Here is a 15,049-nt window from a genome sequence, read left to right as displayed (position 1 = left end):
GAGTAAAATGGCTGCCAGCAGCACATGGCAAACAAAGCAGGGAAAAACCCTAAAAGTACTCTCCCTTCAACAACCACTCCCCCGCGGGAGGACAAAAGTCTTATTGGAGAAATGGACAGGGGAGACACGGAGGAGGGCGGGAGCATGAACATCAGAGGAGGGAACCTATGAACGTTACTCCGGACCGTAGCCCCTCCAGTGAACCAAATACTGTACGCGGCCCCTGGACATATGAGAATCAATAATGCTGCTTACCTCATATTCTTCATGGTTGTCAACAGAGAGAGGACGGGGATGAGGCAACACAGTGGTAAACAGATTATAAACCAATGGTTTCAAGAGGGAGATATGAAAAACATTGGAGATGCGCATTGCAGGAGGAAGGTCAAGAGCGTAGGGCACAGGATTGACCCATCGGAGTATTCTAAAAGGACCAACATAACGAGAAGCCAGTTTATTGGATGGCACACAAAGGTTCAAGTTGTGGAAGTACAGCCAAACCCTCTCGCCAACCTGGTAGGAAGGCGCGGGCAGGAGCCTATTATCAGCCTGGAACATTTGGCGCTGCATAGAACAATGAAGGCAATCCTGAATTTGCACCCACCTGAAACGGAGTTGCCGAAGATGCTCCTCCAAAGCTGGAATACCCTGAAACATGAATGAATCAGGCAACAAGGATGGTTGAAACCCATAATTTGCCATGAACGGGGATAAGTGGGAGGAAGCATTAATAGCACTATTACAAGCAAACTCTGCCCAAGGTAAAAGTTCAGACCAATTATTGTGGTGATCTGAGACATAGCAACGGAGGAACTGTTCCAGAGCTTGATTAGACCGTTCCGCAGCCCCATTGGATTGAGGGTGACATGCCGAGGAGAAGGAAAGCTGGATCCCCATTTGAGCACAAAAGGAACGCCAAAATCTGGAGACAAACTGGCTACCCCGGTCCGAGACTATCTCCTTGGGTAACCCATGTAAACAGAAGACCTCTCAGGCAAAAATTGAAGCAAGCTCCTGATCGGTAGGCAGCTTCTTCAAGGGAATGCAATGTAACATTTTAGAAAAATGATAAAGTTAAAGAAAACAAGGAGCACGGGTCCATCCAATGGTGTAATAAAACTTAGCTTTTATTCAAGGAGTTCAACAGCTTAAAAAGTTACATACAAAGTCAGAAACCACCAGTCAGTGGCATATGCAGTGTCCTTATGGCTAACATGTTTCAGCTTTTATGCTATGATTACGGCTGTTGCCAAAACATGTTAGCCATAAGGACACTGCATATGCCACTGACTGGTGGTTTCTGACTTTGTATGTAACTTTTAAAGCTGTTCAACTCCTTGAATAAAAGTTAAGTTTTATTACACCATTGGATGGGCCGGTGCTCCTTGTTTTCTTTAACTTTATCTTGGATTTGGGGTGAAGTGAGCACAGTATTTCTGTTATCCAATACAGACCTAAAAGGCTACAGAAGGATTTGCTGCATACAGACAATGGGGTGAAAGGGACACTTACAGTGCTGAAAGACGTCATCAGCGGTTGCCAGTTGAAAGAGGGAGACAAGCGGGTGTGCACAGTAAGCAAAGGTGCTTGACACAGAGGTGCAGAATGGATACCTGAATTAAAAGCGGACCCACCTAGCGACTCTCCTTAGGACCAGCCTGAGCAACTGAGATGCAGAAGAAAGACATGGGTAAGAGCTGAGTTACACTCACGCATGTTCCATCTTTACAGACCAGTTGTTGTTAAACGCAGAATATTGCTCAAATCCAGAGCCTTTCCTATATGACTTTGTTTTATGCCTATATTGACATTGCTGAGGTTGATTCTTTTTGATTGTTGCATTTTAGAAAAATGGTCAACCACCATTAGGATAACAGTATTGCCATTGGAAACAGGGAGCTTGACAATGAAGTCCATGGAAAGATGTGTCCAAGGACACTCACCATTAGCAATAGATTGAAGAAGACCCACAGGAAGACGTCGAGGAGTCTTATTCTGTGCACAAACTGAGCAGTAGGCAACATACGCAGCAACATCATAACGAAGACCTGGCCACCAGAATTGTCAAGTGACAGACCAAATAATTTATTTCTTGCCCGAGTGACCTGTGGCTTTAGGAAGTGTGCAAAAGTTTAGTTTGAAGATTCTCAGAAACAAAACACCACTAGGTTTCTAAGGAGGTACATTGGTTTGTGCAGCCAGGATCTCCTCCCCCAAGTGAGAAGTCAAATTAGTACATATGGTAGCCAAAATATGGTTAGGAGGTATAACTGGAGTAGGTACAGACTCCTCCTTGAACAGAGGAGAAAATTGTCGAGAGAGGGCATCAGCCCTAACATTCGTACTACTAGGCAGGTAGGAGACCACATAATTAAACCGAGACAAAAATAGTGGCCATCTGGCCTGTCGGGCGACAAAAATTTTGCTTCAGATAGATAAGTTAAATTCTTGTGGTCAGTAAGAATGAGTACTGGTACGCTAGTACTCTCGAGAAGATGCCTCCATTCCTTGAGTGCCAAAATTATAGCTAGTAATTCCCTGTCACCAATTTCATAATTGCACTCCGCTGGAGACAATTTCTTAGAGAAGAAACTGCACGGATGCAAGGAACCGTCAGGCTTAGGACGTTGAGACAAGAGGGCACATACACCAGTCTCAGACTCATCGACCTAAAGAACAAAAGGCAGAACAGGGTTAAGATGAGCCAGAACTGGAGTGGCAGCAGAGGCAGTCTTAAGACTATCAAAGGCCTTATAATGGCAGTAGGTGACCAATGGAGTGGATCATTCTCTTTACGGGTCATGTCTGTGATAAGTTTATTAAAACGTTTTCTTGGTCAAACCTTCTATATTAATTGGTGAAGCCCAAAAAACCTGGAATAGACCGAAGACCAACTGGGCGAGGCCACTGCAGAACTGCAGAAAACTTGTCAGGATCCATGGAGAACCCTGCAATAGAGATAACATAATCTAGGAAGGTTACTTGAGTCTGATGGAACTCACATTTCTTGAGTTTACAAAACAGGCCATTCTCACGTAGTCTCTGAAGAACCCGTGTAATATCAGAACAATGAGCCTCAAGTGTGGGTTAGTGTATGAGGATGTCGTCTAAGTACACAACAACACACTGTTAAAACTTCTCTCATAGGACATCATTAATAAATTCCTGGAAAACAGCAGGAGAATTACATAGGCCAAAGGGCATTACAAGATATTAATAATTCTTGCTCCTGGTGTTAAATGCTGTTTTCCATTCGTGGCCCTCCTTGATCCTAACAAGATTGTACACTCCTCTCAAATCAAGTTTAAAAAAGACCGTAGCTCCCTTGAGATGGTCAAAGAGATCTGTAATGAGCGGAATAGGGTAAGCATTCTTAATGGTAAGATGATTAAGACCCCTATAATCGATGAATGGTCTTAACTCGCCACCCTTTATCTTCCCAAAGAAGAAGCCAGCCCCTGCAGGAGAGCAGGATTTGCGGATGATCCCCCGCGACAGAGCATCTGCAACATAATCCTCCATAGCACAATTCTACGCAACAGACAGAGGGTAAACCCGGCCCCAAGGAGGAATGACTCTGGGTTGCAGGTCTATGGCACAATCGTAAGACCGGTGAGGAGGCAACTTACCAGCACGCACCTTGTCAAAAACGTGTAAGAAGTCTCGGTACTCCTCTGGCAATTGAGATACCCAAGAAGTGCACAAGACTTTAACTGGTTTCCGAAGACAAGTGGAAATACATTGCGGAGACCATGACAAAATTTCGGACCTGCGCCAGTTAACACTGGGATTTTATTTTTGGAGCCAGGGATAACCCAGAACAACTGGAAAATGTGGAGAGTTTATCAAATGGAACTGGAGGGTTTAAAAATGCGCCAACAGTCAAGGATAACGGAGCAGTTTCGTGAGTAATGAGTGCGGGCTGAAGGGGCCTGCCATCAATGGCCTCAATAGCAACTGGAATGGACCGAGGCAAAACAGGAATGGAGTGCTTTGATACAAAAGCACTGTCAATTAAATATCCCTCACCACTGGAGTCAACAATAGACTTGGTGACTATGAAAGAGTCCACCCAGGAAAGGACAACTGTGATCAAAGGTTTCTCCTTTAGCGGTTTCGGGGACAAGGATAAACCACCCAAGGTCTGCCCCTGACAGGACTTTAGGTGCAAGCGTTTCCCGGCTGTGTAGGACAAGACTTTAAAAGGTGGTCCTGTAACCCACAATAGAGGCAGAGCCCCTCCCTCCTCCTAAAGGCCCTCTCCACCATGGAGAGACGCGTGAATCACAACTGCATCGGCTCAGCAGTACCTGGTGACTCGGGACCAGGAGGCATGGGAGGAGAGGGAGGCATGGATAGGAATGAACACGTAGGAGACAACGGAACAGGAGGCCTCCGCAAGCGCTCCTTGAAAGAGGGCCTCTCTCTGAGTCTGATGTCAATTAGGATCAAAAAAGACACCAATGCCTCAAAATCCTCTGGTAAATCTTTGGCAGCAACTTCGTCTTTAATCACATCAAAGAGCCCATGAAAGAAGGCAGCAAAAAGGGATTCATTGTTTCAACCTACCTCTGCGGCAAGTGTACGGAACTCAATGGCATACTGTCAGGGTTTTTTCCCTGCTTTGTTTGCCATGTGCTGCTGGCAGCTATTTTGCTCACCTTTTCTTGCTGAATCTGCTGCAGAGTGTGTGATGCTGCTCATTTCCTGCACTCACTCTTATGGCCAGACTGTTGTACATCATCCGTGTGAGACAGGTTGCAGTCTCAGAATTGTGATGTCATCACTTATTATTTAAAGAGCCTTTGTTCAGTTTGCTTTGCTCTTGCATTGTCTCAGACCTGTTTGTGAGTTCCTGTGTTCCAGTTCCTCTGCATTACTTGGCTGTGACGTCTCTTCTGGTTCCTGATCCCTGGCTTGTTCCTGACTTTGCTGTTCTCCTAGTTCCTGATTCCGGCCCGTCTGACTACTCGCTTTGGTTCTGGACTCAGCTCGTCTGACTTCCAGCTCCGGTTTTGACTCTTGGCTTGTTATTTGACTTGTGGTCTTTTTATTATTTTTGTTATTAATAAAGGTGTGATTATTTTGCACTTCTTCTCTCAGTCTGATTCCTGGCACCCTGACACATACTGAGCAACAGATCTTGTACCTTGCTGAATGGGCATGAGTCATTTAGCAGCAGAGGAGGAGTGAGCCGAAACATCAAATACCCTTCCAAAGGAGGCTACAAATTCAGGGTAATTTGAAATCACAGGTTTATTAGTCCCCCACAAGGGATTAGCCCAGGCAAGAGCTGTGTCAGAGAGTAACGAGATGATAAATCCCACCTTAGCTCTGTCAGAGGGAAATGCCTGAGGTAAAATTTCAAAGTAAATGCCCACCTGGTTCAAAAACCTTCTGCACTAAATAGCATCGCTTCCATATCGCTAAGGTAGAGGTGCAGAACCAGACATGCTCCAGGTAAGACTAGGTGCAGCAGCGGAAACAGGAGCAGCCATAACTAGTGGGACACTTTGGTCCAAATATGCAGTGCGAGTCAGCAGGGTTTGCAGGGCTAGTGCAAATTGATCCAAGCGGTGATCCTGTTCATCCATCCTGGAAATTATGGTAGGTAAAGGTTGATTATTAGCACCATCAGGATTCATGGCCCTTGCATAATGTCAGGGTGCCAGGAATCAGACTGAGATGAGAAGTGCAAAGATAATAACATCTTTATTAATAACAAAAATAATGAAAAGTCCACAAGTCAAACAACAAGCCAGGAGTCAAAGCCAGAGCTGGTAGTCAGACGAGCCGAGTCAGGAGCCAAAGCGAATAGTCAGATGAGCCGAGTCAGGAGCTAAATCGAGTAGTCAGACAAGCCGGAATCAGAAACAAGCAGAACAGCAGAGTCAAGAACAAGCCAGGGATCAGGAACCAGGAGGGACTTCAGACAGTCAGGTAATACACAGGAACTGGAACTCACAAACAGGTCTGAGACAACGCAAGGGCAAAGCATACTGAACAAAGGCCCTTTAAATAATAAGTGATGACATCACAATTCTGAGACCGCAACCTGTCTCACATGGATGATGTACACAAATCTGACCAAAAGAGGGGGTGCAGGAAATGACCAGCATCACACACTTTGCACCAGACTCAGCAAGAGAGGGGAGTAAAATGGCTGCCAGCAACACATGGCAAACAAAGCAGGAAAAAACCCTGACACCCAGACCATGACACTCCCACCACCATGCTTGACTTCGGGCAAGACAAACTTGTCTTTGTACTCCTCATCTGGTTGCCACCACACACACTTGACACCATCTGAACCAAATAAGTTTATCTTGGTCTCATCGGACCACAGGACATGGTTCAAGTAATCCATGTCCTTAGTCTGCTTGTCTTCAGCAAACTGTTTGCCGGCTTTCTTGTGCATCATCTTTAGAAGAGGCTTCCTTCTGGGACGACAGCCATGCAGACCAATTTGGTGCAGTGTGCGGCGTAGGGTCTGAGCACTGACATGCTGACCCCCCACTCCTTCAACCTCTGCAGCAATGCTGGCAGCACTCATATGTCTATTTCCCAAAGACAACCTCTGAATATGACGCTGAGCATGTGCACTTAACTTCGGCCGAACTTGGCAAGGCCTGTTCTGAGTGGAACCTGTCCTGTGAAACCACTGTATGGTCTTGCTCACTGTGCTGCAGCTCAGTTTCAGGGTCTTGGCAATCTTCTTATAGCATAGGCTATCTTTATGTAGAGCAACAATTCTTTTTTTCAGATCCTCAGAGAGTTATTTGTCATGAGATGCCATGTTGAACTTCCAGTGACCAGTATGAGAGAGTGTGAGAGCGATGACACCAAATGTAACACACCTGCTCCCCATTCACACCTGAGACCTTGTAACACTAATGAGTCACATGACACCGGGGAGGGAAAACGATTTGGACATTTCGACTTAGGCGTGTAATCACTTTTTTTGCCAACGGTTTAGACATTAATGGCTGTGTGTTGAGTTATTTTGAGGGGACAACCAATTTACACTGTTATACAAGCTGTACACTCACTACTTTACATTGTAGCAAAGTGTAATTTATTCAGTGTTGTCACATGAAAAGATATAATAAAATATTTACAAAAATGTTAGGGGTGTACTCACTTTTGTGAGATACTGTATGAGTGTGTGTGTTTGTTTATATATATTAATATTAGAGATGTGCATTCGGCCAAATGTGGAATTAGTAGGCTGCTTTCGGTATTTGACTCTTTTTGGAGCCGAATGTTCTCTTCTGCAAATGAAACACTTACTGTATATGATCTGTGTATATCCAGATCTTAGTGTGAATGAAACTTCCAAATGCACATCTCTACTATATATATGTATTTATATAAATATATATATATACATATACATACATATAATATATATATATATGTGTGTGTGTGTGTGTGTGTGTTTGTAAAAGGTAGAAATCTACACATATATCAAGTATTTTCTTCTTTTACATATACAAGTAATTAACATTTTCTCTTAGTGTTCACTTTAGAACATACGTTTTTTAGTTTTTTATTCCAAGAACTTAGATGGGGCTATGTGTTATTACCCTGTTCTATGCTGACCATGAAACTCTTCACAGGTGTGATGAAAACAAGTTCAGTTTTTGCACTGGTAAATATTGCAAGGCCAGAGTGGTAATTAATCAAATGTGAAAAAAAGCAAATTGTGACGCCCTGTAAAGGAAAAAAGAACAAACAAACCAGCGTATAAAAGGCACAACACTACTTCCAAAAACCTATCCAGGAATCATGTGGTACATACTCCTTCTCGTGAGCGTGGCAGCAGTCTCTGCTGAACCCAGAAGCTTCCATGGGTAAGAAACACTAACGCTTCTTGTTTATTATTAAATTGTATTTTTAGAACTTGTATTTTTTTTTCTAAAATATTTTAATTTTTTATTTATCATCTTCAGGGAGAAGGTTTTTAGAGTATTCCCTCAAACTGCTGAGCATGTAGAACTGATCAAAACTATGGCCAGCAATGCAAAGGTTAGATACTAATTTGTTTTAAATATTTTGTTGTAAACATGTATGTTTTTAGTTATGAGGTTACTTGTAATAATCACTTGCTTTTGTAACAGATTTTCAAGAATAGTATTTCTTTTTGTCCTATGAGTCTCTTGGGTATTTGTTTCTAAGATTGAGAAGGTTTGTTCTATAAACAGAGAAGTGTCATGGTGAGGTACAGAACACAAGCACATTAATAAATAATAAAATAATCCATGGATTGTAAATACTAATGGATTGTTCTTGGGACGCCAATAAATAACCCAGCCATTGTTCTGGAATGTTATTGGCCCTGTAAAATCAGAAATGGAAAAAGTGAGTCATAGGTGGGAAAGTAAGTTTTTAAGTTCATCTGCATTTTTTTGCATATTTTTCAGAAATAAAATTGTATACAGTTAAATAATGAATTCTAACATTTCAAAATATAATTGAATACATTAGTACAGTAATATTGGGAAAATGTACAGTATTCATTATTAAGCAATTCCAAATTCTTCCCATGCTTCAAGCATTTAAATGTACCAAGTGCTATTTTATCTACAACCCTTTGTTCTATTTGTTATGGTAGATATCCCTTGTCCACATTGAGATTTATTATAGAATATATTATTTATAACATTATTAAATTAATGATTTACTTATTATAATATACTTGAAGTCTTACAGGCTTTGCAATATTACATTCAATTAGCACTATTAGTTTAACCTTCATTCAGATATCTGTGCGTCTACTGAACTTTTCAAAAAATCTTTATCTGAATTATTATCAAACTTCAAGTCTTTGCGTCCTTGTGTTTTGGAAACAACAATAATGCATGGAGCAAAAGTGAAGCTATTAACTTTGTTTCTCAGTTCCATATTAGCATTAAATGTTTCTTTAACACTTTAAGAACTTTTCAAGTAGCTATTGGTAGAAGAATGCTGAGCTATGTAAAAGCATTAATTGTAAAACATGTTAATTATCTTTGTAAGAGTAGGAGGCTGTCAGTGACTGCAAAGTAGAGAATCCAGACAATTCATCCTCCTACAATCTCCATTCCTAAAATGATGTACAATAAACTGACAGAATACGTAAATTAAGATAACTAAAAGCAATAGTTCAGTTAAAAAGAGAAAATAACTAAAATATATCTTTTTTTAAAAAGGTAGATATAACATTTTATTTAGAAGCTTATGCTATGTAAAAGTTACTGTATTATATATTCAGCACAATTTATACAAGAAATTGCAAACAGTAAAACCCATCATTGTTCAGTGGATAAATACTCTGAGATTCATCAATGCAGTAATATGAGTCTTTAAACTGAATATTGATGGGGATATTGCAGAACTTATTTGCAGAAGGTGCTAACTTTTACCAGATAGGATTACAAAAGTGTGTGTGTGTATATATATATATATATATATATATACACACACATACACATATCCACAAACCTTAAATAAAAATAAATAGTTGTGCTAGTTCTGTACAAGGTATTTTAGTGTTTTTTTCTTAGCAATGATTAACTAAGGCAACACTTACACTATCTAGTTTACTGATATGTCAATTAACCACCAATACTTTATTTGAGTTGTGGAAACAATATTCTATTTTCAGAATTTTATGATATTTTGGTTAAATTTTTAGCTTGATTTCTGGGTCCCTGATTCTGTGGATCTTGTGGAACAAGGAAGACGTGCTGATTTCCGTGCTGAGGGTCATGTAGCATATGATGTTCAGGCACTCATTGAACAAAGTGGAATGCAATTTGAGTAAGTCAAAATGTGATGAACACAATCAAATTAAACAAAAAAACACTAATCTCTTGGCGTTTTTACATTTTAAACTGATATTATCTTTGGATACCCATGCAGTTCTTTTCTCGCTTAATATCCATATTATATATATAATTAAATCAAATCATAATCCAATCACTTTATTGAAGCAATGAATACATTTCACTTCTCTGCAGAATTATGATCGATGATTTGCAGCAAGCCCTGGAAAAGCAACGTGATAGCAACATTCGTGCTATACACAGCTATGAGAAGTACAATGACCTGGCTACGGTATGATTTGGATGAGTCTCTCTCTATCATATTAATGCAATAACATGCAAGTACTTCTCTGATATACTGTCTCTTTTACAGATTAATGCCTGGACTGCCGATATTTCTGCTCAAAACCCAGGTCTTGTGTCTCGCTCTCAGATTGGAACTTCATATGAGGGTCGCCCTATTTATTTACTGAAGGTAACTTTCTTTTTCAACAACATAAATACAGATATAATTTGCTTGATATAATAAAACACACATGGCAGGTATTTTGTTCACTATTTAAGCATTTACTTCAGTGTGTAACTATTATAACTACATTTCGAACTGAAAGTTATATTGTTAAAGGGATGTGAAATCCAGAATTTTTCTTTCATGATTCCGATAGAGCATGCGAATAAATAAGTTTCTATTTTACTTCTGTTAGCAATTTGTCTTAGTTCTCTTGGTATCTTTTGTTGAAAAGCAGCGACGTATGCTTAGGAGCCGGACGATTTTTGGAGCACTATATAGCAGCAGTTTTGCAAGAATGTTATCCATTTGCAAGAGCACAGAATATCATGGGAACCAAGCAAATTTGACAATAGAAGTAAACTGAAAACGTTTTAAAAATGGTGTACTGTGTCTGAATCACAAAAGAAAATGTTGGGTTTCAAATCCCTTTAAATGTTAACATAAAATGTATAAACCAAATGAAGCCCATATGATAATGTTTATAACAAAGCTATATAGAAGTAGCTGTATACCTACACTTTTTAGTATTTTGTATAAAAACAAACATAATCTCAGATTTTCTAATTAGATAGATATTTTACCTAAGATGTATTACAAAATTGAAAATGTCTTTTTTTTGCATATTCCCATAGAGTTTTAGCCTAGTCATTTTTTTTTTTTTTTTTTTCCTTTTTTTAATATTTACATTTAATTTTATGACTGCAATAAAAAATGATTTCCTTATTCTAGGTTGGAAAGAGTGGAGTAAACAAGAAGGCTGTCTTTATTGACTGTGGATTCCATGCAAGAGAGTGGATCAGTATTGCATTTTGCCAGTGGTTTGTAAAAGAGGTGAATATAATCATTATTCTTTAGCATGTATATATCCAAGCATATCAAATAAAGCTATAAAACATAATAACAAACTGGACCTGATGAGCTACAGCTCTCTGCTCAGCAAGATGATCTAACGGGTCTTGTTAGTAGAGCATCCCTCAAAGAATTGTAAAAATGCATTGTGTAACTTGAACGCTGTTTACCTTGTTGTGCAAGTTTTTAAATGTGGAGGACAGACATATACATTGCTACATAAGGTATTAAACAATATTGTGTGATTTCTCTCTATGCCAGCAAGCTTTTGGTGATCAGGCACATTAAGAGGAGGAATGGCAACTTTCACCATAGGCAGCTATATTATACCAGTCGGTGTAGTCACTGTAACAAAATTATATTAACAAATATTTAGGGTCTGTCTGGTTGATAAATTTATCCCTAACTTCAATGGCCATTCTAAAAATTGCTGTCTAAATGGCATAACAGTTATATATCAATTTAAACAATACAATAAAAACAATATTGTACTCAAAGATGTGGTAAATATATATTTGTATAAAAACAGCAGTTTAAATTTAAATTGACCGTAGCAGCAAATGAATGTTGTATATCTGTGTATACTTGATCTCTAACTGGAGAGGGTTATTCCATGGCCTTACAAGAAAATTATATATATATTATACCTGAGTACATTGACCTCTTTGAGGGAAAACAAATCATTAAATTAATAAATATATTATTTATGAGTGTAACATCATCAAAGTTGGTATGATGAACAAAGACATATCTACTTTATATCTAAGACTTCCATCTGTATATGCCTTTCTATAAAACTCATGACCTTTATATACACTGTTTTAATGTTGTAATATCCTTCTGTCTTTCTCAATCCTTGCTTACATAATTAGGCCGTTGATACTTATGGCTCTGATGCTGAATTCACCAATCTTCTAAATAATCTGGACTTCTACGTTCTGCCAGTTCTCAATGTTGATGGCTACGCTTACACCTGGACCAACGTAAGTGTGCTCCATTGTGTAACTTTGTCGCCCAATGTTAAAAAGATGTGAAAATATTATTATAGTGCTGATACTAAAGATAATTCATTTGACAGAACCGTATGTGGAGAAAGACTCGTTCCCCCAATGCAAATAGCAGTTGTGTTGGCACAGATCCTAACAGGAATTTCAATGCCGGATGGTGCAGTAAGTGGTTTTACATTTTTTTACATTTTAAAAAGATCACAAATATAAATGTACAATATATCCAATGATGTAAAGAAATATAGTAAAGGTAATAAATATATTAGCATTTAACAGAGAAATATACCTGTCTTCTGTATGCTCAGCGCCCTTTGATTAAAATAATTTTGTATGGGCACAATACATACACACACAAAATACATGTGAAGCCATCAGTTAATTAAAGGGACATGAAACACAAACATTTCTTTTATGATTCAGATAGATCATACAATTTTCAACAACTTTCCAATTTACTACTGAAAACCAATGAAAAGATACATAAGTGTGCAGCCAACTAGTCAGCAGCTTCTGAGCCTACCTATGTATACTTTTCAACAAAGTATACAAAGAGAACTAAACAAATTAGATAATTAGATAGAATTTTTTAAAAAATGACATGCTCTATCTGAATCATGAAAGAAAAAATTGGGTTTCATGTTCCTTTAACAAACTTTAATAATTGTTTTTTTAACTAATTGTAGAACAAAAACTATTTGCCCAAGATATGTCCTACAAAGATTCCTTAGATAATTGTGCATTTAGCTTTTTAATATACACTAAAGGCTTTTATACTATTTTTTTCAAGCTGTTGGAGCCTCTTCAAGGGCTTGTGATGAAACCTATTGTGGCACTGCTCCTGAATCTGAAAAGGAAACAAAAGCTCTTGCTAACTTCATCCGCAGTAACATTGCTTCCATCAAGGGCTACCTGACCATCCACTCCTATTCCCAGATGCTGCTTTTCCCCTATTCTTACAGCTACAGTCTTGCTAAGGATCACACTGAGTTGGTGAGTACTGTTATAGGTATGGTTTTCATTAAAATGCAATGCCACAGCCTTTGTTTCCAAAATAACTGTCACAATGTGACAACTAAAGAAAGGGAAATAAACAGAGCAATAAAAACAAATATGTAGACCTAGATAATTACTTTTTTTTCCTAACCCCTATTTGTATCATAGCCAGAATGTTTATTTTACATATAATGTATCTGTTCAGAAACAATAACTATTTGGTATATCTTTCAATATGGTAGAAACAATGAACAAAAAGTTTGCAGTTAGTCTTTTATTAAAAAAAAAAAATAGAAAATAACATTTAACTGTAAAACCATTAAAGGATTTATATAAAATGTCTAAAAAACATAATTGTTTAATAAAATAGATATACAACATTAACAAAGGAGAAATCACTGTTTAATAAAATAGATACACCACATTCATTCTAAGATATTTCTTGTTTTTTGATTGCCAAAGTTTGTAAGATCTCTCCTACTTGTAATATAATTTCTATTTGCTATCTTAAAGGTTTGGGGTAGTCAGTTCTTAACTTTATGGAAAAAAACAGTTATACTGTTTTGAATACATTATAAAATCACAAGCAGAGCTTTTATCTACAGGTGCAAATATTGCTTTGTTCATGCATCCTAAATCTCTATTCCATGCTACAATAAGATCCTTTTTACACTTTTGTTGAGAAGTTATTTAGTATCATAAATACCCCTCTATGTTGTGCATATGTCTCTTTCACTTGAGACATGTGACTTGGTTAAAATATTAATAATAACCATTTTTTTTGTTTTCAGAACAATGTTGCTAGGGATGCTGTGTCTAGACTGACTTCATTGTATAAAACCAAATACACTTATGGACCAGGAGGAACAACCATCTGTAAGTTGTTCATTTAATAATAATTATTATATAAACTATTTTGGGACTTTTGAAAAAATAATCATGTGACTTCGATACTACAATACTATATCAACAGGTAGTTAACTTACAATGTTACTTGACTTTTTTGTGTGGTGTAAAGTTGCATACATAATATAAAGGCACTAGATAATTGATGCCTGTATAAGTATTAATACAAGTGTATTTCTTTATGTCTACAAAAATGCACAAAATAGTTTATTTAGTAGCTATATGGTGAGAATGAAGAAGATTACTGCAGATAATTATAATTATTGACAGTGGAGAATACTGATAATGGTGCTTGATAATATGTGTTGATAAATGCTATTACTTATATTTAATTATAGTTAAATGCAATACAATATTTTGATAAATTAAATCTATAGTGGGAAATGATTAATTTGTTTCCTTTATTAGTAATGTTCTTACAATACTTTTCTGTCTCATTCTTTTTCTCATAGACCTTGCTGCTGGAGGCTCAGATGATTGGGCTTATGATGCAGGTGTTAAGTTCTCATATACCTTCGAGCTCCGTGACACAGGAAGATATGGATTTGCTCTCCCTGAATCTCAGATCAAAGCAACCTCTGAAGAAACATTGCTTGCTGTCAAATACATTGCAAGTTACATTGCCAGCAATGCATAAAAAAATCTGCCATTGAAACTGTACTTAGTAAAAGATGTATACTGTTGATTGTTTTCTTGTTTCCAATCCTTCCAATCACTCGTTGTTAATTGTTTATAAAAAAATAATTATAAATTAAAATTTAAATATACTAGTCTGGTTGTATTTCTGGTTTATTTGTTTTTGTCTTCTGTGTTCTTCTACAGAGATCAGGGTTTAGAATTTTTTTTAGATTTTATGAGAAATTCTAAATTTGTTGGAAGTCTTTTTTGTTTTTTAATGAAAAAAATAAGTCTGACAACAAAGGAACACAGGTGATCCTTTTAATTCACAATATCATTTAAAAAGGTCCTGGACACAA

General features: G+C 37.8%; 1 protein-coding gene across 1 annotated transcript; it reads left to right on the top strand.

The window, feature by feature from the left end:
• Positions 1 to 7,774: 7,774 nt before the first annotated feature.
• LOC128655348 (carboxypeptidase B) lies at positions 7,775 to 14,842 on the top strand. Its single transcript, XM_053708997.1, has 11 exons — positions 7,775 to 7,853; positions 7,953 to 8,028; positions 9,677 to 9,801; positions 10,002 to 10,098; positions 10,180 to 10,281; positions 11,047 to 11,148; positions 12,039 to 12,149; positions 12,245 to 12,335; positions 12,961 to 13,163; positions 13,958 to 14,042; positions 14,525 to 14,842. The coding sequence occupies exons 1-11, from the start codon at positions 7,789 to 7,791 to the stop codon at positions 14,707 to 14,709; spliced, it is 1,242 nt and encodes a 413-aa protein (XP_053564972.1). The 5' UTR covers positions 7,775 to 7,788; the 3' UTR covers positions 14,710 to 14,842.
• Positions 14,843 to 15,049: the final 207 nt, after the last annotated feature.

Source organism: Bombina bombina, chromosome 4, assembly GCF_027579735.1.
Source record: "Bombina bombina isolate aBomBom1 chromosome 4, aBomBom1.pri, whole genome shotgun sequence".
Lineage (NCBI taxonomy): Eukaryota > Metazoa > Chordata > Amphibia > Anura > Bombinatoridae > Bombina > Bombina bombina.
This window is presented reverse-complemented; position numbering and strand designations above follow the sequence as displayed.

What these genes read in the sequence shown, in the direction of transcription:
- LOC128655348 (XM_053708997.1), top strand. Translation starts at nt 7,789, where the DNA reads ATGTGGTACATACTCCTTCTCGTGAGCGTGGCAGCAGTCTCTGCTGAA. An exon ending in AGTACAATGACCTGGCTACG is followed by an intron (nt 10,099 to 10,179) that starts GTATGATTTGGA and finishes TCTCTTTTACAG; the next exon opens with ATTAATGCCTGGACTGCCGA. An exon ending in ACCAGGAGGAACAACCATCT is followed by an intron (nt 14,043 to 14,524) that starts GTAAGTTGTTCA and finishes TTTTTCTCATAG; the next exon opens with ACCTTGCTGCTGGAGGCTCA.